Source organism: Esox lucius, chromosome 20, assembly GCF_011004845.1.
Source record: "Esox lucius isolate fEsoLuc1 chromosome 20, fEsoLuc1.pri, whole genome shotgun sequence".
NCBI classification, from domain to species: Eukaryota; Metazoa; Chordata; class Actinopteri; order Esociformes; family Esocidae; genus Esox; species Esox lucius.
This window is the reverse complement of record NC_047588.1, coordinates 41622130-41646242: the sequence shown is the minus strand read 5'-3', so window position 1 is coordinate 41646242 and position 24113 is coordinate 41622130. Positions and strand designations below refer to the sequence as shown.

The 24113-nt window shown below is 40.5% G+C and overlaps 3 protein-coding genes across 6 annotated transcripts in view; 2 read left to right on the top strand and 1 right to left on the bottom strand.

Moving 5' to 3' along the window:
• Positions 1-24113, bottom strand: part of LOC105027450 (zinc finger protein OZF-like) — a 541343-nt gene that overhangs the window by 165282 nt on the left and 351948 nt on the right. The window lies entirely within an intron of this gene.
• LOC105031293 (gastrula zinc finger protein XlCGF26.1-like) lies at positions 1039-7471 on the top strand. The gene is made up of 3 exons (XM_010905632.4): positions 1039-1218; positions 4031-4244; positions 5627-7471. Exons 1-3 carry the CDS (start codon positions 1216-1218, stop codon positions 7117-7119), a joined length of 1710 nt encoding a protein of 569 aa, XP_010903934.2. The 5' UTR covers positions 1039-1215; the 3' UTR covers positions 7120-7471.
• On the top strand, positions 10199-20785 carry LOC105027455 (zinc finger protein 135-like). 2 transcript variants are annotated; one of them, XM_029115993.2, is made up of 3 exons: positions 10201-10415; positions 14326-14536; positions 17776-20785. In XM_029115993.2, exons 1-3 carry the CDS (start codon positions 10413-10415, stop codon positions 19119-19121), a joined length of 1560 nt encoding a protein of 519 aa, XP_028971826.2. In that variant the 5' UTR covers positions 10201-10412; the 3' UTR covers positions 19122-20785. The 2 variants fall into 2 exon arrangements, with proteins under 2 accessions (XP_034144471.1, XP_028971826.2); XM_034288580.1 differs by lacking the exon at positions 14326-14536 and having other exon boundaries at positions 10199-10415.

Sequence of the window (24113 nt, the reverse complement as noted above, 5' to 3'; positions counted from 1 at the left end):
ACCCAAAACTAAACTCTTGGTCTTGTCAACTAGCTCTTGATATCCAGGAGAACATTTAATGGTAACAGAATATCAATTACAGTAAACTCAAGGTTACACCCTTGATCATTTCAGTCAATGTAGGCTAGATTAACACGCATTCACTTCTTACAGTTGATTAGAAAAATTAATTAAGAGGATAGGAAATAAGTTTGATCAGGATACAGAAATTGGTCTCTCTTAATGCAATCAATGGACCGTAGGCCTACATGATGAAAACAATCAAGGTATACCATGTGAAATTACATTTACTTTACTCAGTGATACTATTAGCCCTGGATGTATTGTGATCCTAGCAAGGCCTCTGATGTAGTCTACTAAACTCTGAGCATCTGAATCTCTTGGCAGCGGTTGTATAAAATTAATAATAAACAAATAATATAGTGCTACTTGTTTGGATGTATACTTTTTTGGCAAAAGATTGATAGACAGATCTGTAGACAATTTGAAATCATGATTACTTACACTGTATCCTCATCCTTCCATTAAAGTACTGTATGGCATATAAAAAACTATTACTCGACATTCATAATTACAAAATTGACAGATTTTGTTTGAATTATGACTATACAAAAAATGAATGAAGCGAATTTGAAGAGGCAATAATTTTTCCTGTGATTGATTAGCAGTTTTGAGCAGAGTCATGGGAAACACGTGGAGCGATGGAGCAGAGCGTAACCTTCACTCGTGAGCGATGAGTAGGATTTCCATCAGCTTTTCGCTCAAATGCACTGGAAGGTATCACTTATTTCTTATCATACATTTCTTAAGATCTTCAAAAATGAACTACGTTTGTATTCAACATATGTCTGCACAAGCGTGTGTGTTTGTATTCAGTGTGTCAAACCTCAGATGGACAAAAAAAACTGCGGGCGGGGTGAAATATGGGTTTGACTCCGCCCACATTGATCCTCGCCTCGAACTGCAACACCGCAGTCAGGGTATTTGGATTTAGACGTACTTGTGTCTGGGCCACACTCCACTCCTCTAGGTGTCGGTAATGCAGCGGAAACGTTGGTTGGAAACTGCTGTATAAAGTACTAAAGAAGAAGAAGAAGAAGACCAGGAAGCCGAATTCATCGTGTTGCAGCTGGTTGTTTGTAGGCAAAAATTTGGTTGTCGAACTTCGGTATAGTTTCATTTCGTGACATACAAGCTAGAATCCAAGTTGCTGAAATGGTAAGTGATTAAACAACTATTTCGTTCTTTGTGTCTTTTATATTTCCTTAAATACTCCACTGTTGAATGGCGGTGGTCCTTGGTGTTAATCTAAACAAAAAAAGCAAATCTGTACCGTTATCCAGATCATAAAACAAAGCTGAAACGTTTGTAGGAATTATCCGACCTTGCAACGGGAGGCTCTATAGTGCAGTAGCATTATATTAGCATTACGCCTCGACCACACTGACTGCGTTAAAGCAGAAAGCTTGCAGAACATTTTCTGCAGCTACTCGGAACGCAGCGATTCTCCACAGATGTTGCATGCTGCTTTTTTTAAATGGAGAGAATCGTTTTCGCTGGTCATATTGTGTGTCAGATAGCTATCTACGTAGGCTATTCATTATTTTCTAGCTAACAGCTTGCTAACATAACCAAATGGTTTTTAGTCTTCATAGACTTTCCATCAGTCCCATTTTTCATGAAATCTCTACGCAATAAAGATTGTGAAAGCAGGTTACATATTACAAGCTTTATTACAAGCACTTTACTTTAGATTCTCTATTTCCTAATTTCAGTTACGGTATTAAACATTACCCATCAATTATATTTAAAATTATAGCCTAGAGCCATGGGAAAGACGTGGAGCGATGGAGCAGAGCGTAACCTTCGCTCGAGAGCGATGCGTGTGATTTCCATGCATTGGCAAGATTTATAGACGTTCCGTGTGTGTCTGGTCCACACTCCAGTCCAGTTGGTGGCGGTAATGCACCGGAAACGTTGGTTGGAAACCGCTGAATAAATTATTAAAGAAGATTATGTTGTAGTTCGTTGCTAGTAGGCTAGAATTTGGTTGGAGAACTTACTAAAGACGAATCGTGGAAACCCCTCCTCTTTCACTGTGCAAGGGGGTGATCTACCTTATTACCCCAAAAAGCATGCACGGATGTGTACTTCGAAGATCGGCTTACTGTAACGTAGCTACCGAAGGCTGTAGCCAGCAAGGTTTTTGTCTATCATGAATAAATCCTAATGCATGGTCTGTTTAGACTGTGATGAGGCTCAAACACGGAACAACAGTCCGCGTTGGTCAATAGTCTGCGTCTACAAAGGGTAGTCAGTCAGTAAGAGACATTCGCTCTCCTCCGCTTATGCGGTCTGGCAAAAAGCTCAACAATCAAACTCTTGCTGTTTAGGTTATTCTCTGTGGGAAACGTGGGCTGCCCTTGGTGATGACGTCGAACGCTAGTGTAGTTAATTGAGATGGTCACAGCGGCTAATTAGCTTTCTGTTGTTTTTGGCCAAATTTAGGAAAATATATTGATATGTCTCCTTGTCTTATATATATTTACTCAGTTATCAAAATGGCAAGGATGCTTAATCCTATGCGATACACAGACCTTATTTGAACTGGGTCTAGAAATGCCAAAAGAACCAGTAACTAGCCGGTTTATTTTATTTATGACTCATTCTACACCGATCAGCCATAACATTATGACCACTGACAGGTGAAGTGAATAACACTGATACACCCATCAGCCATAACATTATGACCACTGACAGGTGAAGTGAATAACACTGATACACCCATCAGCCATAACATTATGACCACTGACAGGTGAAGTGAATAACACTGATACACCCATCAGCCATAACATTATGACCACTGACAGGTGAAGTGAATAACACTGATACACCCATCAGCCATAACATGACCACTGACAGGAGAAGTGAATAACACTGATACACCCATAAGCCATAACATTATGACCACTGACAGGTGAAGTGAATAACACTGATACACCCATAAGCCATAACATTATGACCACTGACAGGAGAAGTGAATAACACTGATAATCTCGTTATCAAGGCACCTGCCAGTGGGTGGGGTATATTAAACAGCAAGTGATCATTCTGTCCTCAAAGTTTGATGGCTAGACGACTGGGTCAGAGCATCTCCAAAACTGCAGTCCTTGTGGAGTGGTCGGGAATCCATTCTCAGTGGATTGTATTGGCAAGTCTTGAAGCCAATTTGATTTGCCCTTCAATGGCATGCAGACCCCCCCACCCCCCGGCAGAACTTCATTGCGCAATTGACGAATGTCATGGTTACGTACAATAGACAGAATAATAGTAAGAAAACGAAAAAACACTTTTGGTTGACAAAAACAAGACTTACTATTATTAAACTTGGATTTTAACTAGGAACACAGACTGAGACCCAGCTCTCTTTTACAGCTGGGCCCTGTGTAAACAAGTTAACATATGCAGGGTATTTTCAATGATTAAACTAGACTCTCCTTGTGACAGGAACAAGGAACGGGCAAGATCCTCGGACTAAAGGACAAACATTTTTGTTGTGCCGTTGGATGTCAGAATAGGAATGCAAAAAAAATATAGACCTTGATAGAATACCGTCGTGGAAACCACCCTTTGAAACTAAATGCAGACGTTTATGGTTGCAAGCCACTAAATGCCAGCATTTTATGAATGAATGGGATGTACAGTAATATTCTTGCCTGCCTTGTCTTTCGCCCGCCCTGTCGGTCTGTCAGTTGCCCGCCCTGTCGGTCTGTCAGTCGCCCACCCTCTTACGCGGTCCAGTAAAAATGCAATACCAGTTTTTGTTACATTTTGGAAAATCAGATGTAGACAGAAAAATAAACCTTAATAGTGAAATGTTTTTGCCCTATTCACTTACAGTACACCATAACTGTGACCTGGTTCTGTTGATATGGACCTGTGATTGTAGTTTTTCTCCTCAATTGTGTATTTTATTCCCATCCAACATGTTCATCAGTCATGTATGGGTCTGATTTGGTCTTTGTTTTAGGAGATGGAGGACAAATCCAGCCTGCTGTTCTCCTTCCACACTGAGATCAAACAAGAACCACTAGATGCTGATTGTGATAGTAAAGCTCAGTGTTCATTGGTGGATTCAGAGATGACATCAGTGAAGCAGGAAGACAAAAGTCAAATACTGGGACTGAATGTTAAAATAAAAAATGAAGAAGAGGAGAAGATTTTGGGGAGTTTAATTAGTCAAGGTAAGAGCTGGTTTTATCAAGTGAGTTGTTAGAACTTATACATTATTGATCCATGAAAAAAATCATAAAACCGCAAGGTCAGGGCAGGACTCTTTATTTAGCAAACTGCTGGGTTTCAACATGTTCCAGGCTCAACAATTCAGCCAATGCAAATCAATTAATACTGAATACATAAAGCCTCATGGTGGAAATATAGTTTTTATGCTGCAGTGAATGTATTGTAGGAAATACTCAAGAGAGTGTAGAGTCAGAACATGTATGTTAGTGTTTCTTGTGTTTTACTCCAACCTTTCCCTTGGCCACAATGCGAACTTTCGCAAGGTTCAGCTAATAGCAGCCTCAGGTTAACCTGGTGAAGAGGCTTTAACTGTAAGGATGCTGAGAACAACGTTAGCCAAGCTACTGTCACTTCAATGTCCACTGTAGCCAGTGGAGGGAGAACATGTAGATTGATGAGGGCTGTCAAAATGAATGCATTAACGTGGGCCATTAATCAGTCTACTCTGTTCCTAGTCGGAAATTGGAATATCTACAAGAACAGCCATGCCTCTCCTCTGACCCTATTCTGAATCCGATCCCTAGATGCTTTGTGTTGACAAATCCATCGGTTTACCTTGCTTTTAGCATGGTAAGTTATTTTATGGTTTTGCTAGCCGAAGGCGTTAATTTCGTCGCCAGTCGCATTTTCGCTAATACATAATCGCATAACTAAAAATGTCTACGCTAAGCATAAATAAAGAACCTGATCCTGATTAACGTCTGTGGATAAACATCTCTGGCTGCCTTGCACACCTTATGCTTTTGCCTATTTTAGTTATCCACCTCATGGCATTTGGAAATACTTTAATAAAGACACACGTATTTGGCTGTGGCCAAACACTTATCAAAAAGCTACTTGTTTGCAGTCCCTGACCTGAACCCCCGTTCTAAACATATTTTAGCCTAATAATCAAAGCCCAGTAAAATACCTCAAAGTATAGGTGAGATTCAGTGTTGGATAACATGCTGCAGCTGTCCAGAGAGAGGGGCTGATGGGTGTTTTTAACAGAATACTAACATACTTATTGTACTTGGTGCCTTGATGAAGAGCACAATGGTAGAGGGTGGTAGAACTATTTGACCATAAACCAGCAACTTTCTATTTAGGTTTACCAATAGATACCAATAGATTCTGCCAGTCATTGTTATAATTTGAAGGGAGGCATTTAATTAAGGGCCTTGAAATACCTTGTTTAAATGGACCAACTTAGACAGTTTAAAATCAAGCAAAGTTTGTAGTTTGCAATAAAACAATGTCTTTAACATAATGCACTGCTTTTTCAACAGAAACTTATGTATTTGTATGTGAATCAATGCACACATTTTTCTGATATTTTTCACAGATGTGATTGCTGAAGTTCAAACTTTTACTACATCTGGAGAGAAACAACAGAAAGACTGCAAAGATAAGAAGTCTCACCGCTGCCCCCACTGTGGAAAATGTTTCCAATTTAATTGTGTGTTAAAGAAACACATTAGCATACATACAAGAGAGAAGTCTTACTCCTGTTCTGTTTGTGGGAAGAATTTCTTTCATTTACATACCCTTAAGGCTCATCAGGGCAAACATACGGGAGGGAAACCTCATTGCTGTTCTGAATGTGGGAAGTGTTTCTCTCAATTAGGTTGGCTTAAAAGGCACCAGCACATATACACTGCAGAGAAACATGACTCTGGTTCTAACTGCGGGAAAGGTTCCGTTACATCATCTGAACTTACTAGCTATATGATGGTGCACACAGCAGATAAGCCTTACTGCTGTTCTGACTGTGGGAAGGGTTTCTCTAGACTAAGTAGGCTTAAAGGTCACCAGCGCATACACACAGGAGAGAAACCTTATTGCTGTTCTGACTGTGGGAAGAGTTTTTCTCACTTTGAAATGCTTAAAGGTCACCAGCGCATACACACTGGAGAGAAACCATATTGCTGTTCTGTCTGTGGGAAGAGTTTTTGTAAGTCTGGTGGGCTTAAAGTTCACCAGCGTATACACACTGGAGAGAAGCCTTTTTGCTGTTCTGACTGTGGGAAGTGTTTCTCTCAATTAAATGTTCTTAAAATTCACCAGAGTATACACACTGGCGAGAAACCATGCTCTTGTTCTGATTGTGGGAAAGGTTTCAATTCACCAGCTCAACTTATTAGCCATCAGAGAGTGCACACAGGAGAGAAGCCTTATATCTGTTCTGATTGTTGGAAAAGTTTCAGAACTATAGATATGCTTAAAAGGCACCAGCACATACATACCGGAGAGAAACCATACTCTTGTACTGACTGTGGGAAAGGTTTCATTACATCACCTGAACTTATTAGCCATCAGAGAGTGCACACAGGAGAGAAGCCTTACTCCTGTTCTGACTGTGGAAAGAGTTTTTCTCAATCACGTGTTCTTAAATATCACCAGCGCATACACACTGGAGAGAAACCTTATAGCTGTTCTGACTGTGGGATTAGTTTCTCTCAAATAGGTAAGCTTAGAAGGCACAAGTACATACACACTGGAGAGAAACCTTACTCTTGTTCTGAGTGTGGGAAAGGTTTCATTACATCATCAGAACTTAGTCTCCATAAGAGAGTGCACACAGGAGAGAAGCCTTTCTCCTGTTCTGAGTGTGGGAAGAGTTTCTCTCAGTTACGTAGGCTTAAAAGGCACCAGTACTTGCACTCTGGAGAGAAACGTTACTCTTGTTCTGACTGTGGGAAATATTTTAAAACATCATCTCAGCTTGCTAACCACAAGAAAGTGCACACAGGAGAGATGCCTTACTCCTGTTCTGACTGCGGGAAGGGTTTCTCTAGGTTACGTAGCCTTAAAGATCACAGGTGTAAACACACGTGAGGTTAACTTTACTGTTATAACAGAGACGAAAGGTTTCGTTACATCACCTGAACTTTCTAGACAGGGTGAACAAAGGAGAGAAACCTCACTCTGGTTTTGACTGTGGGAGTTTCCCTCAAAATACAATACTCCAAATAAATGAAAGGAACACTTAAATCACACATCGGGTCTCGATGAACTAAATATATTAAAGGCCTACATCTTTACTGTATGTTGTGTAATTCGTTGAGAACAAAATGTAACAACAGTCAACGGAATTCAAAATCAACCGACTGAGGGCTGTATTCAAACTCACACTGAAAATCAAAGTAAACAATTGGAAGTCACAGGCTGTTCCAACTCATAATGTTACTCAGTGGTGTGTATGGCCCCCGCATTACTGTATGCACTCCCGACAATGTCTGGCCATGCTCCTGATGAGCCAGCAGATGGTGTCCTGGGGGATCTGGGTCAGGGCCTTAGGGAGCTCCTGGGCGGCGGATTCACCGATACAAAACATCCCAGAGGTTCTCGGTTGGATTCTGTTCTGGGGAACGTATGCTGTTGGCATACATTTGGGAAATGTGAAGCTGATCATCCGATGTGAGATATAAACCCATTTCAGAGGGCACATAGTTGTTTGTTAGACAGGTGGGACCTGTTTGCAGGTGTTACGGCAGATATCGTTTTGCCGTTTTCCTAAAAACATTTTAGAAAGGCAAAATAGTATGAACGCCAATCTAGTGCACATCCAACAGCCTCTTGTCAGTAGCACCTGGTCAGTCTGGCGTCTAACCCAGGATGAGAGGGGAGATAAATCCCCTCAAAAGCAACAGTTTCATACATTGTCTAAACACTGTTGGTTAACAGATTGGAGTCTAGGTAAATAATTAGGGAGTTGTTGAGGATGGGGGCATAGTGGTATTAAATACCAGCATATTTCCCAATGCTAAATACACTTCAGTTGTTTTAACTGTTTTGTCTTTAGTTTCATTATTAGTCAAGTGATCATCAATTGAATGAACCAAATTCAACACGTTAAACTAGCACCTACAGTGAGTTATGTCAGTCTAGAAAATATATTTTATTATTGGCTTCCATAACTGTATTTCTTCCTTCAGCATTGTCTCCAACAGGCCTGAGGAATGACTTTGACCATGTTGGGTTATTGGGACAGTATATGGGTAATTATGGACATTTTAACATGGAAGTAGCCATGGCTGTACATGAGCACTGAGACTGAGAACAAGTGGTATTTATCCTTGGTGATCTACTGGGGTGGCTAAAGTGGTCGTAAAAAGAGATTTTAAACTGCGTATTCACATACTTAATTCAACTCACAAATAGAGATTTAGGATTGTTTCTATGCAGATTGGATTAATGAGGCCCCAGAAATCAGGAATCCCCATTACAGAGGAGTATTCAGGACTGGGGATACTTGAATTTCGACAAAGGATTCATTGGATTTATTATTCTTATTTTCATTGATATAATTATTTCCTTTATTGTTGTAGACCAGCAAGTGCTTTAAGAGGCACGTAGCTTTGAGATCTTCTGCTCTGGTTGTCGGAGGGATTTCAGATAAATGAGAAACTGGAAGTCAAAACAGCACACGGCAGAAATGTTACAGAAGGGTTGAAAGAGTCATATTTTATAATCCCATATTGTTTGCTGAGTTACAGATTTCATAGAGTAACGTTTTGTTTCTTTTCTGTAGTTTTTTAGAATGTATTGTATTTTTCTTTTGTTGTATGTAGATGCTGATTACAGCAGCTCCTCCTCCTGGGTCTGGGACTAACCTCTTCCTTGGTCTCTCACAAAATGATTTTCTAACCTCAAAAGCATTTTCCTGGTTTTAATAAAGTTCTGGTACATATCTAATGGTATGTCAGTTATTCTACTCTATTTTAGTTTACATCAATTGTTCATATTTTGTTCAATATTTGTCCTTATGTAGATAATTATTCTCGTCAAAACAGACAATTTATATAAACATGCTGATCATCCTTTTATGTATTGGATGGTTTTGGATGTGGATATGGATATTGAACTCTGATAATTTTTTCTGTTTACGTGTATTTAACAGATATTACAACAGAAAGCTACTTTTACTGAGGAAAGTAGAAAGTGATAAATCAACTTTTTGATGAAATTCTATTTTTATGACCAGCATCTGTGTACACATGCACAGATTTTTTACATGTATGTATGATAAAGAAAAACAGCTATAGACCTCAACTACCAACCCCCCCCCCAACACCCCCCTCCTGAAACACACATTATTAAAAATAATTTTTAAAAAAAATTGAAAGATAACAAATAATTTAAAAAATGTAGTTTGAGGATAATGTTACCCCATAGAATGTTACTAAGCGGACAGGTAGGAAAATTAGTGCGTGATAATTTCATATTTAATTATCTGACTCCATATTGTTTGTAAACATATGTAATTATAAATGACCACGGTATGCTGGAAGTTCTTAGAAATGGTGGCTAATCTTTCATCACAAGCCAAACATTTACAGGGTCGTGTTTCAAGGCCTACGTTTGCCTAAACGCTCCTGGTCAGTCAAGTCCAGAAAACATGGGATCATGTAGCAACCCAGAACTCAGGGATGCCTAATAATTCTGCACACTAATTGTTGCCTAATAATTCTGCACATTTATGTATTCCCCTGAGAAAGATCAAAACTATTTTTTCCTTTGTTATTCATTCAGGTTTGAGGCTCATTTATATTTTGGATTGACTGAGAGCATTGTGTTTGTTCAAAAATAAAATACGTCTTGAGGAATACGATTTGCCTAATAATTGTGAACGCAGTGTATTAGGATTTTTTTGAGGATTTTAAAGGAAGAGCCGTTCGGGAGCCAAATGAGCCGTCTCACCCAAACGAAATGAAATGACGTCACTACACCAGACTGGGCAACGTGATCAATGCTAAGAAGGACATGGAGACAGTTTAACACATTTTACTTCAGTGTCATAGCTATGGGATGAAAAGGGAGGGATTTATATTTGCTTTAAGGAATAATGCTGTTGGATGTAGTATTTAATTATGTATTTCGTTTCTATAGGGCGACAAAAATAATGGGGGAGATTCAGACTTTCCTCCCTTGTGTCTGGTCCACATTCCAGTCCAGTTGGGGGCGGTAATGCACCGGAAACGTTGGTTGGCAACCGCTGTATAAATTATTAAAGAAGATGAAGTAGAATTAACCTTGTTGCAGCTCGTTGTTTGTAGGCTAAGGTTTGTTTGCCGAACTTCGGTATAGTTTCATTTCGTGAAATACAAGGAAGAATCCAAGTAGCTGAAATGGTAAGTGATTAAACAATTATATTTTTCTTTGTGTCTTTTTCAGTTCGATAGTGGCGTCCTTAGGCCAGGCCTTGACTGTCACAATCATTGACCAGTTTAATCATTGAAAATACCCTGCATATGTTAACTTGTATACGCAGGGCCCAGCTGTAAAAGAGTCCTTGGTCAGTCTGTGTTCCTTGTTAAAATAAAGGTTTAATAATGTCTCGTTTTTGTCAACCAAAATAAAGTATTTTGTTTATTTTAGTTTTTCTGTTTCGATTTTAGTCCATTATCGTCGCGTCAACTGCCACTGAAAGACATATAGCTGCGTTAGGTAGGATTTTTTTTCTCCTGTAAAAAAACAAGTTTTGTCCCCTATAAACATGTGTAAGTTAATGAGGCCCTCTAAGGGTTGTTTAGGAACACCGAACACCGACAGCTCAGTGGAATGTCAACTTCTAATATATGGAACTTCCCAGACAATTCGGTTCCAGCAATCCCATTCCATCCAATCAGGCTTTCCTCATTGACTTTTTTTGTGAATGTGCATTGTACCTGGATGATACACTCACCTAAAGGATTATTAGGAACACCTGTTCAATTTCTCATGAATACAATTATCTAATCAACCAATCACATGGCAGTTGCTTCAATGCATTTAGTGGTGTGGTCCTGGTCAAGACCATCTCCTGAACTCCAAACTGAATGTCAGAATGGGAAAGAAAGGTGATTTAAGCAATTTTGAGCGTGGCATGGTTGTTGGTGCCAGATGGGCCGGTCTGAGTATTTCACAATCTGCTCAGTTACTGGGATTTTCACGCAGAACCATTTCTAGGGTTTACAAAGAATGGTGTGAAAAGGGAAAAACATCCAGTATGCGGCAGTCCTGTGGGCGAAAATGCCTTGTTGATGCTAGAGGTCAGAGGAGAATGGGCCGACTGATTCAAGCTGATAGAAGAGCAACTTTGACTGAAATAACCACACGTTACAACCGAGGTATGCAGCAAAGCATTTGTGAAGCCACAACACGCACAACCTTGAGGCGGATGGGCTACAAATAGGAAAAAGAGGCTACAATTTGCACGAGCTCACCAAAATTGGACAGTTGAAGACTGGAAGAATGTTACCTGGTCTGATGAGTCTCGATTTCTGTTGAGACATTCAGATGGTAGAGTCAGAATTTGGCGTGATAGAATGAGAACATGGATCCATCATGCCTTGTTACCACTGTGCAGGCTAGTGGTGGTGGTGGTGTAATGGTGTGGGGGATGTTTTCTTGGCACACTTTAGGCCCCTTAGTGCCAATTGGGCATCGTTTAAATGCCATGGCCTACCTGAGCATTGTTTCTGACCGTGTCCATCCCTTTATGACCACCATGTACCCATCCTCTGATGGCTACTTCCGGCAGGATAATGCACCATGTCACAAAGCTCGAATCATTTCAAATTGGTTTCTTGAACATGACAATGAGTTCACTGTACTGAAATGGCCCCCACAGTCACCAGATCTCAACCCAATAGAGCATCTTTGGGATGTGGTGGAACGGGAGCTTTGTGCCCTGGATGTGCATCCCACAAATCTCCATTAACTGCAAGATGCTATCCTATCAAAATGGGCCAACTTTTCTAAAGAATGCTTTCAGCACCTTGTTGAATCAATGCCACATAGAATTAATGCAGTTCTGAAGGCGAAAGGGGGTCAAACACAGTATTAGTATGGTGTTCCTAATAATCCTTTAGGTGAGTGTATATACAGATGCTGGTCATAAAATTAGAATATCATCAATAAGTTGATTTATTTCAGTAATTCCATTCAAAAAATGAAACTTGTATATTATATTCATTCATTACACACTGACTGATATATTTCAAATGTTTTTCTTTTAATTGTGGTGATTTATAAGTGACCATTAATGAAAAGCCCAAATTCAGTATCTCAGAAAATGTGAATATTACTCAAGACCAATACAAAATTTTTTTTTTTTGAAGTGTTGGCCAACTGAAAAGTATGAACATGTACAGCACTCAATACTTAGTTGTGGCTCATTTTGCCTGAATTACTGCAGCAATGCGGCGTGGCATAGAGTCGATCAGTCTGTGGCACTGCTCAAGTGTTATGAGAACCCAGGTTGCTCTGATAGTGGCCTTCAGCTCTTCTGCATTGTTGGGTCTGGCGTATCGCATCTTCCTCTTCACAATACCCCATAGATTTTCTATATGGTTAAGGTCAGGTGAGTTTGCTGGCCAATTAAGAACAGGGATACCATGGTCCTTAAACCACTCTGGGACCTTGATTTCCAAAGGAAATGCTATATTTACTTTCATCAGAGAACATAACTCAGCAGCAGTCCAGTCCTTTTTGTCTTTAGCCCAGACGAGACGCTTCTGACGCTGTATCTTGTTCAAGAGTGGTTTGACACAAGGAATGCGACAGCTGAAACCCATGTCTTGCATACATCTGTGCGTGGTGGATCTTGAAACACTGACTCCAGCTGCAGTCCACTCTTTGTGACTGTCCCCCACATATTTGAATGGGTTTTGGTTCACAATCCTCTCCAGGGTGCGGTTATCCCTATTGCTTGTACACTTTTTTTTCTACCACATCTTTTCCTTCCCTTCGCCTCTCTATTAATGTGCTTGGACACAGAGCTCTGTGAACAGCCAGCCTCTTTAGCTATGACCTTTTGTGTCTTGCCCTCCTTGTGCAAGGTGTCAATGGTCATCTTTTGGACAGCTGTCAAGTCAGCAGTCTTCCCCATGATTGTATTGCCTACAGAATTAGACTGAAACCATTTAAAGGCCTTTGCAGGTGTTTTGGGTTAATTAGCTGATTAGAGTGTGGCACCAGGTGTCTTCAATATTGAATCTTTTCACAATATTCTAATTTTCTGAGATACTGAATTTGGGGTTTTTATTAGTTTGTCAGTTATAATCATCAAAATTAAAAGAAATAAACATTTGAAATATATCAGTCTGTGTGTAATGAATGTATACATTATACAAGTTTCACTTTTTGAATGGAATTACTGAAATAAATCAACTTTTTGATGATATTCTAATCTTATGACCAGCACCTGTATAACATAAGTACACTATTAAGAGCATCCTGAGAACGCCTCCACAGCCCCATCAAGTGTGTTGTCATTGTTGTGAATATCTAGGGGTCCTAGAAATGTGGTCCTGAAACAGCAGCCTCCGGCTTGGGTCGAGTACTGACTTCCGGTAATCCAATTAGCTTGGTGGTGCTGTTGTCGCGAATAATGAGGGTCCTGAAACTGCAGCCTCGTTGTTGCCAGTTTGAAGAATTTTGAAACAGTTCAGCCCCCTTAACGACTGGAAGCAATATGGTAGAACATCTGTTATGTAGACTACTTCTCAGGCATCCATTACCTGGCAGTTGAAACTTGAGGGCTCTCAACAAGCAGTTTTGGTTTTTTATTGCGCCCCCTCAATGTGTTTTGCTTCTTTATTTATTTTTTATGTAGGCCTAGCTTGGTTTTTGCCTAGCTTGGTTTTTGCTATGCATGGAGGGGCCTTTGGTGTGGGGCCCGCCGCCTCAGGCTGTGATTGCCACCAGTGATTGCAATGGTATATTGGTCATCTACCACAACAATAGGTAGTTAGTCGCCCACTCCTTTAGTCAGGCTCTAGTGGACATGGCCTGTCAGCGAGTCAGAGACATTCACTCTTGTTGGCTCCTCTTACGAGGTCCAGGAAAAAGGGAATTTAATTGGTGTGGAAAATCAGTTGTTGCTCGCCGAAGAAACAAAAAATCATAATAGTGAAAATTCTTTGCACTATATACTTTTATAAAGTACACCTTATCTGTGATCTGGGTCTGTTATGAACCTGTGATTGCCCCCCCCCCCTCTGTGTATTTATTCCCCATTAATCATGTATGGGTCTGATTTGGTCTTTATTTTATCAGATGGAGGACAAACCCATCCTGCTGCTCTCCTTCCACACTGAGATCAAACAAGAACCACTAGATGCTGATTGTGATAGTAAAGCTCAGTGTTCATTGGTGGATTCAGAGATGACATCAGTGAAGCAGGAAGACAAAAGTCAAATATTGGGACTGAATGTTAAAATAAAAAATGAAGAAGAGGAGAAGAATTTGGGGAGTTTAATCAGTCAAGGTAAGAGCTGGTTTTATCAAGTGAGTTGTTAGAACTTATACATTTTTGATCCATGAAAAAAAATCATAAAACCGCAAAGTCAGGGCAGAACTCTTTATTTAGCCAACTGCTGGGTTTCAACATGTTCCAGGCTCAACAATTCAGCCAATGCAAATAACTTGATATTGAATACATAAATCCTCATGATGGAAATATAGTTTTTTGTCACAATGTATTAATATATGAGTTTTAGCGGAGCACTGTGTACTACATTCAGCAACTCTAGATTATATTTACCAGACCTCCTAAAGGCCTGGGAATGTTCCGGTGTTTTTCAAAACACATCCTAACCAACACTTTTTCCTCAGGCCATAAGGCTTCTCAACCAGCAACAGTCTAGGATCAAAATGATCACATGAACATTCCAAATGCTCTGTCTGTGTACATTCAATGTACAGTGAGGGGGAGGGGATTATTTGATCCCCTGCTGATTTTTTTACTTTTGCCCACTGACATTGAAATGATCAGTCTATAGTTTCAATGGTAGGTTTATTTGAACAGTGAGAGACAAAAAAATCCAGAAAAACGCATGTCAGACATCTTATAGATTGACTTGCATTTTAATGATTCCAAACTCTCCACCATGGCCAAGACCAAAGAGCTGTCCAAGGATGTCAGGGACAAGATTGTAGACCTACACAAGGCTGGAATGAGAAGGTGACAACAGTTGGTACAATTATTGGCAAATGGAAGAAACACAAAAGAACTGTCAATCTCCCTCTGTCTGGGGCTCCATGCAAGATCTCACCTCGTGGAGTGGCAATGATCATGAGAACGGTGAGGAAACGGCCCAGAACTACACGGGAGGATCTTATCAATGATCTCAAGGCAGCTGGAACTATAGTCACCAAGAAAACAATTGGTAACACACTATGCCGTGAAGGACTGGAATCCTGCAGCGCCTGCAAGGTCCCCCTGCTCAAGAAAGCACATGTACAGGCCCGCTCGAAGTTTGCCAATGAACATCTGAATTATTCAGAGGAGAATTGGGTGAAAGCATTGTGGTCAGATGAGACCAAAATCAAGCTCTTTGGCATCAACTCAACTCTCCGTGTTTGGAGGAGGAGGAATGCTGCCTATGACCCCAAAAACACCATCCCTTCCGTCAAACATGGAGGTGGAAACATTATGCTTTGGGGGGGGGGGGGGGGGGTGCTGCTAAGGGGACAGGACAACTTCGCCGCATCAAAGGGACGATGGACGGGGCCATGTACCGTCCAGTCTTGGGTGAGATCCACCTTCCCTCAGCCAGGCCATTGAAAATGGGCTACGTATCTATCTACGTACTGCGTAGATATCATGTGCCATGTCACAAGAATGTCATTGTGCAGAATGATGCTGTGTCATTCAGTGCATTTGATAAATTAACTTTGTCTAACTGGTACCTATGCCATTACATAAGACAAGCTGGTGGAGTAGTACACAACGTTCAAGAAGATCTATTATTTCTTTGCAGTTTCTCATGTGGAATTGCCTTCACTTCTCAGAGCAAGATGAGACTGACGACTTTCAGAAAAAACCTCTTTGTTTCCGGACATTTTGAGCCTGTAATCAGACCCACAATTGCTGATTCTCTAGATACTGAAGTAGTCTAAAGAAGGCCAATGTTATTGCTTCTTTAATCATCACAACCATTTTCAGCTGTGTTATCGCAGAAGGATTTTCTAATGATCACACAGCCTTTTAAAATGATTAATGTGGATTTTCAAACACAACATGCCATAGAGCCACAGGACAGACCTCTGTACGCCTATGTAGATATTCAATTGAAAATCGGACATTTCAAGCTAACTGTGTCTACACTCTGTTTTTGATTAATTTTATGTTACTTTAATGGACAATTTTTGAAAACCAGGACATTTCTAAGTGACCCCAAACCTGCTGTTCTTGCCCTGTACTTGTCTTTTTCTGAGCAATATTGCTTTTTTTTGTGCCCAAAAAAAATCTAAAATCTAATTCTCTATAAATCTTGTTGGTGACCCCGTCCTTCCAACGCAACAAACCACGGATTCCTCGTCAGAGTCCATTTTGTACTTGGACATTAAACAGAGGCTCCACCGACAGTAGCCAGATGCTGCTGGAAGTGGTGTTGGAGGGTCAGTAGTGGGCACCCTTCCCTCTGGTCTAATGATCAAATGCCAGTGAGTAAGTGCAGGGCTTGACAGTGAGAGTATTTTGCTTGCATATGTCTCTAGAATAAATGTGCAAACTGGAAACATTATTAATGAGCAGTGCGTGACTAAAGATGACTACATATTGTGATCTAAGTCCCACATTTCAAAAACGACATGCACCCACCACAGACGTTTCCTGTGATGATGCAGTCCAGTCAGTGTGAGAGAAACGTTCACATTCGCAAGGTTCAGCTAATAAAGCCTCTTCACCAGGTTTACCTGAGGCTGCTAACTGTAAGGATGCTGAGAACAACATTAGCCAAGCTACTGTCACTTCAATGTCCACTGGAGCCAGTGGAGGGAGAACATGTAGATTGATGAGGGCTGTCAAAATGAATGCATTAACGTGGGCCATTAATCAGTCTGCTCTGTTCCAAGTCGGAAATTGGAATATCTACAAGAACAGCCGTGCCTTTCCTCTGACCCTATTCTGAATCTGATCCCTGTGTGTGCGCCCCACTCCACCTGTTATTCTGGCTTTTAGTTTAATCTCTGTTACTTGAAAATGTTTCACTGTGCTGCAAAATTTCTGTGTGCTTCAACATTTATTCATTTAGGAGCATGTACTCTCCTTAGCGTAGAGCCCTGAGGCGGGTCTTTTGGATTTTCCAACCTGGATACTTTTCCGTCTTTCATAATTGGCATGGCTTTACTCACCACTCCACCTAATATCTCAGCGTTCGTGAGTGTTAAATTTAAGTGGATCTCAGTATGTCTGTGTGGCCAATATAGGTGTGTCATGGAACTGTACCCACAAGGAAATGGGGGTGCCAGGTAGTGGTAGTCCCCCTAGTTGCCACAGCAACTCCATTTAAATTGTATGTTGGGAAAAGTAATTGAATTGATTGACATTTCCCTTCTGATCATTAAATTATGAAGTAGGTCATGGCATTATGGAAAAGCTCAGGTTATCGAATACTTGTTAGGGTAATATTTTATAAGTGGAGTTATAATGAATGTATTTATGTACAGTATATTTATTTGTATCACTGTACTAATGAATATTTCTGATATTTTTCCACGCAGATGTGATGGCTGAAGGTGATACATTTCCTACAGATGGAGAGAAAAAACAGGAAGACTGCAAAGATACGAAGTCTCACCCCTGCCCCCGTTGTAGAACATGTTTACTAAATGATTCAGATTTAAAAAGACACATTAACATATGTACACAAGAGAAGCATTACTCCTGTTCTGACTGTGGGAAGGGTTTCTCCTTATTAGGTAACCTTAAAATTCACCAACGCATACATACTGGAGAGAAACCTTATTCATGTTCTGAATGTGGGAAGACTTTTTCTCAGTTAGGTCGACTTAAAATGCACCAGTACATACACACCGGAGAGAAACCTTATTGCTGTTCTGACTGTGGGAAGACTTTTTCTCAGTTAGGTAACCTTAAAAGGCACCAGCGCAAACACACTGGAGATAAACCATACTCTTGTTCAGACTGTGGGAAAGGTTTCATTTCATCATTTGCGCTTATTAGTCATAAGAGAGTGCACACTGGAGAGAAGCCTTATTCCTGTTCTGACTGCGGAAAGAGTTTTTCTCAGTTAGCTAAGCTTAAAAGGCACCAGCGCAAACACACTGGAGATAAACCGTACTCTTGTTCAGACTGTGGGAAAGGTTTCATTACATCATTTGAACTTACTAGTCATAGGAGAGTGCACACAGGAGAGAAGCCTTATTCCTGTTCTGACTGCGGGAAAAGTTTTTCTAATTTAGGTCTGCTTAAAAGGCACAAGCACATACACACTGGAGAGAAACCTTACTCTTGTTCAGACTGTGGGAAAAGTTTCATTACATCAGCTGAACTTACTAGACATAAGCGAGTACATACTGGAGATAAACCGTACTCTTGTTCTGACTGTGGGAAAGGTTTCATTACATCATCTGACCTTACTGGCCATAAGAGAGTGCACACTGGAGAGAAACCTTATTCCTGTTCTGACTGTGGGAAGAGGTTTTTACGATTAGGTAATCTTAAACAGCACCAGCAGATACACACTAGAGAGGAACCTTATTGTTCAGACTGTGGGAAGACCTTTTCTCAGTTAGGTCAGCATAAAAGGCACCAGCACAAACACACTGGAGATAAACCGTACTCTTGTTCTAACTGTGGGAAGGGGTTCTCCTTATTAGGTAACCTTAAAGTTCACCAACGCATTCACACTGGAGAGAAACCTTATTCATGTTCTGACTGTGGGAAGACTTTTTCTCAGTTAGGTCAGCTTAAAATGCACCAGTACATACACACCGGAGAGAAACCTTATTGTTGTTCTGACTGTGGGAAGACTTTTTCTCAGTTAGGTAACCTTAAAAGGCACCAGCACAAACACACTGGAGATAAACCGTACTCTTGTTCTTGACTGTGGCAAAGGTACTTACAAGCCATAAGGGTGCACACAGGAGATAAGCCTTGCTCTTCTTTTTACTGTGGGAAAGGTTTGTCATCCAGTTTCCCTCAAAATACACTACTCAAAAAATGTAAGGTATCGCTTAATTCACACATCAGGTCTCAATGAACTTAATATATTTAGGATCAAAATGTGTAATTTGTTAACGCGCCCATATTATGACTGCTTTTCAACAAGTTAAAATAGGTCTATAAGTTCCATAAAACATGTTTCTGTAGTTGTTTGCTGGACATAGCTTGTAGGAAAAGATTCTTACCTCCCTCTATTACCCTCTGTTTCAGTCCCTTTCAAAGTGTTCTGTTTTCTGCTGCTCATTGCATATTCATTAGCTGCTGCTCCTTTGCCCACGCCCACTCTAACTGTTACCATGGTAGCGGAGAGAGCGTAGTAGTAACGGTAGAAGCTAGCGGTTAGCGTAACCTTGTACTATGGCAAAACACTAGCTAGCTAGAATGTTAGTTTGCCAAAACACTTCTTGGTTAGTTGGTGTAGAATTGCAAAATCCTGCCTTGTACTGACCGAAATTGGAGAAACAGCCCGTCTCAAAGTGGGTAGCACAAACCGAAAATTTTTTGACAACTGTAGCAGGGACATTGCCTTCAAAAATGAATTCAAGCCATGCCGCTCTTCTGTCCTCTGTGGCTGGGACACGATGGAGTGTTTTGTGCTCCTCTTTACAGCCAACAACGGCACAGTTTAAGTGGTGCTTCTGAATCAGTAACAACATGGAGGATATCAGAGAAGTTACTGCTGTACCTGGTGGGTGGAGCCTATAGACGGTGGAGACATTAGGTATGCTCTGTCGGGAGGGGGTGGAGGGTGGGAATATTCACATTTTTGAATTATTTTTGAATAATTCAAAGGAGTTTTCTAACAACTCACCCAGAGACTGAAGACCGAGGACATTCAGAAACCCATATCTCACTCAAAACAGCATGGATGTTTTTTTTCCAAAGTTTGTATGCGTGTGGAAGCACCAGAGAAACAAAAGAACACCCCAAAACCCAGAAAAAGTGTTTTTTTTCATAATATGGGCACTTTAAAAGCAAAAAGACGATGGTCAATGGAAACCAAAATCACTAACCAATTCAGGGCTTTAAACACACACCGATTATCAATGTGCAACCCTTTAAGGATATGGCTCCCCAGATCATCACTGACCCACGCAAAACACCTTCATGCTGGATGTTGCAGGCAGAATAATGTTCACCACGGCATTTCCAGACTCTCACGTCTGTCACATGCTCAGTGTGAACCTGCTCTCAACTGTGATGATAACTGGGTGCCAATGGCGGACCTGCCGTTTCTGGTGTTCTCTGGCAAATGCCAATCGAGTTGCACGGTTCTGGACTGTGAGCACAGGTCCCACTAAAGGACGATGGGCCCTCATGGCACCCTCATGGAGTCGGTTTCTGACAGTTTGGTCAGAAACATGCGCACCAATAACCCGCTGGAGGTCATTTTGTAGAGATCTGGCAGTGCTCCTGAGACAATGGAGTAGATACCTGTCCTGCTACAGGGTTGATTCCCTTCTACGGGCCTGTCCAGCTCTCCTTGTGTAACGGCCCGTCCCCTGGTATCTCCTCCATGCTCTTGAGGCTGTACTGGGAGACACAGAAAATCTTCTTGCAATGGCATGTATGGATGTGCCATCCTGGATGAGCTGCACTACCTGTGCAACCTGAATGGGCTGCAGGTACCGCCTCATGCTACCAGTAGTGACAAGGACACTAGCAAAAGAACTAGAGAAGAATTAGTCAGGAAGTATAAGGAGAGAGCAATTGTCTGTGACCATTACCTGCAAAACCCTTCCCTTCTTGGGGGTTGTCTTGCTGTTGCCTCTCCAGGTCAATTGACTCGTTTGCACAAAAAAAGGTGACATTTATTCACAATCAACTATGCTTCCAAACTAGACAGTTTGAAATCCCTGAAGTAAAATCGATTTCATTTATACTGTGATGATTACATGTTCCCTTAATTCTTTTGAGCAGTGTATATCAGTGTATACATTCTGGACAATAACCATACCTGTGCATGTAGGAAGTGCTTTCCAACATGATCTCAACTGAAGTAACTAACATCCAGTCTCTACCTGAGACATTATCCTAATATTGTACTTTCAATTAGAATAGAGAGCACACATTCTATTGTATCCTCTTGTGTTTTTTGTGTTTTATAGTAATTGAGAACATTTTTATATTATTGGTTGTAATATTGATTTTGGCAAAAACCCCATCCCTGGTTTACACCTAATTGACCCCACAGTCCTTTGTGTTCCTTGTTGAAATTATGGTAAAATCATTTTCAGGTCTGTTGTGAAGTGAAGAAAAACAACAAGTCTTACATGAATGTCATTTTGGACTGTGAACATTATTTTGAAATACATTTGGAAAAAATGTAAATATATTTATACATTTTGACATACATTTCGGTAGTAAAAGGTGGAATACATTTTGATACCTGAAATGTAAATTGAATGAAGTAAAATGTATGTATACATTTTTTTTAATGCATTTCGGAATAAAATGTGAAATTCATTGTCATACCTAAAATGTATTTTGAATAAAGTGAAATGCCACAAAACTGGAAAGGAACAGACTACAACGGAGAGTCAGAACTGCAGAAAAGATCATTGGTGCTAACCTGCCCTCCATCCAGGACTTATACAAAACCAGAGTCAGTAAAAGGGCAGGAAACATCACTACAGTTCCATCAGACCCTGGTTACAACCTGTTCCAGCCCCTCCCCTCTGGTAGGCAAAACGAACAGACAGGAACAGTTTCTACCCACAGGCCATCTGATGAACGGAGTGATAAAGCCCCCCTAAAATAGGCCTAGCAACGTCATTGGATATCATTTAATTGTGCCTGAGCATTGGTGGGGACACTTCAACACACCCCCCTCCCCGAAATAACACCATTACTTAATTCCATTCACGAGTACAAATTTAGGATTGTCTCTATGCTCATTGGAGAAATCAGGAATCCACATTACAGAGGAGTATTCAGCACTGGGGATACTTGAATTTAGACAAAGCAGTCATTGGATTTATTTTTTATTCTTATTTTCATTGATGTAATTCATTCATATATTGGAGTAGAGCAGTAAGTGCTTTGAGATCTTCTGCCCTGGTTGTCGGAGGGATTTCAGAGAAATGAGAAGCTGGGAGTCACAACAACAGACAGCAGAAATGTTACAGTAGAAGGTTTGAAAGAATCTGTGCATATTTTATAATCCCATATTGTTTGCTGAGTTGATCATCGATTTCGTAGTGTAACGTTTTATTTATTTTTATTGTTATTTTTGAGTATATTGTATTTTCTCTTGTTGTTTGTTGATCCTGATTTCTTTCTCTTTATTGTGTATTTGTATCCCAATTAGTTCCTGTCAGAGCAGCAGCTCCTCCTGGGTCTGGGACTAACCTCTTCCTTGGTCTCTCACAAAATACTTTTCTAACTTCAAAAGCATTCTCCTGGTTTTAATAAAGTTCTGGTACATATCTAATGGTATGTCAGTTATTCTACACTATTTTAATTGACATCAGTTGTTCATATTGTTGTTCAATATTTGTCCTTATGTAGATAATTATACTCATCAAAGCAGACAATTTATATAAACATGCTGGTCATCCTTTTATGTGTTGGAAAGTTTTGGATGTGGTTATGTAAATTTACATTGTGTGATGGTAATTCTATCGATCAACACTCTTAAAGGAGTAAGAAACAGAGACAAAATTATCTTGGCACCATTAACAGTTTATTAATTATTTGCAAATAAGAGAGACGCGTCAAACGCTTACCAACATAATCGTCCGAGGAGTCTCTGACTCCATACATGCACAATCCGTATTTATTACAGTGAAAAGGGGTGTGGTAAGTTGTTGCCCATCTGTCTTGTGTCACAAAGGTTTTACCCAAAGGGCTGGCTGTCCCCCCACCTTATCCTTCCTGCCATAATGTTTACTGTTGTGTTTACCTAAAGGGGCCATCTGATCTTACTTCCCCCCAAGGACCACATTCCGATCTAAAATCAACAGAGATGACACCCTTCTTTGTCTAAGCAGGAGGACATGGCCCAAATACCTAATAATCCTCTGATATTATACAGACGTGTGTCACAATCAAAGTAAAGATCTACATACCAGCCAATGGAAAGACAGACATTTCTCAAATGCACCTTAGATAAAAAGTTCCATAACAATTGATGTATCTTTACCATGAATTTTTGTTTACAGGTATTTAACAGATATTAAAAAAGAAAACTACTACTCTCACCCGGCACAGCCAGAAGAGGACTGGTCACCCCTCTGAGCCTGGGTCCTCTCTAGGTTTCTTCCTAAAATTCAGCCTTCTTAGGGAGTTTTTCCTAGCCACTGAAATTCAACACTACTGTTTGCTCCTTGGGGTTTAATGCCAGGTGTCTCTGTAAAAGCACTTTGTGATAACTGCTGTTGTAAAAAGGTGACGTCGAACGCTGGAGCCTGTCTGCTGCAGGGGGAGGTAAAGTAGCAGGGGGCGCAGTTGTCACAACAACATTTGTATGTAATAGTGCTATACAAGGAATCTCTATTGTGGGTAGGGATATCATCATCAGTCAGCTTGCTGATGATACCACAAGTTTTTTGATAAATGCAAGCCAGATACCTGTTACCATTCTAGTAATTAACCAGTTTTCAGAGGCCTCTGGTTTATGTCTAAATATTAATAAATGTGAGCTGTTGCCCTTAAAAGATTGTAATTTACAAACTATTTGCAACATTCCGTTCAAGAAAGAAGTTACGTACTTGGGTATTATTATCTCTAAAGATCCGAAAATGAGATGTCCATAAAATTTCTCTCCAATCATTAAAAAAACTCAGAACAAACTGAACCAATGGTTGCAGAGGGACTTATCTCTAAAAGGCAGAGTGTTGCTTACCAAGGCTGAAGGGATATCCAGGCTTAC

Bases quoted from the DNA above. Each gene is read 5' to 3' on its own strand.
- LOC105031293 (XM_010905632.4), top strand. The intron at 4,245-5,626 runs GTAAGAGCTGGT...TATTTTTCACAG, and splicing joins GGGGAGTTTAATTAGTCAAG to ATGTGATTGCTGAAGTTCAA.
- LOC105027455 (XM_029115993.2), top strand. The intron at 14,537-17,775 runs GTAAGAGCTGGT...TTTTCCACGCAG, and splicing joins GGGGAGTTTAATCAGTCAAG to ATGTGATGGCTGAAGGTGAT.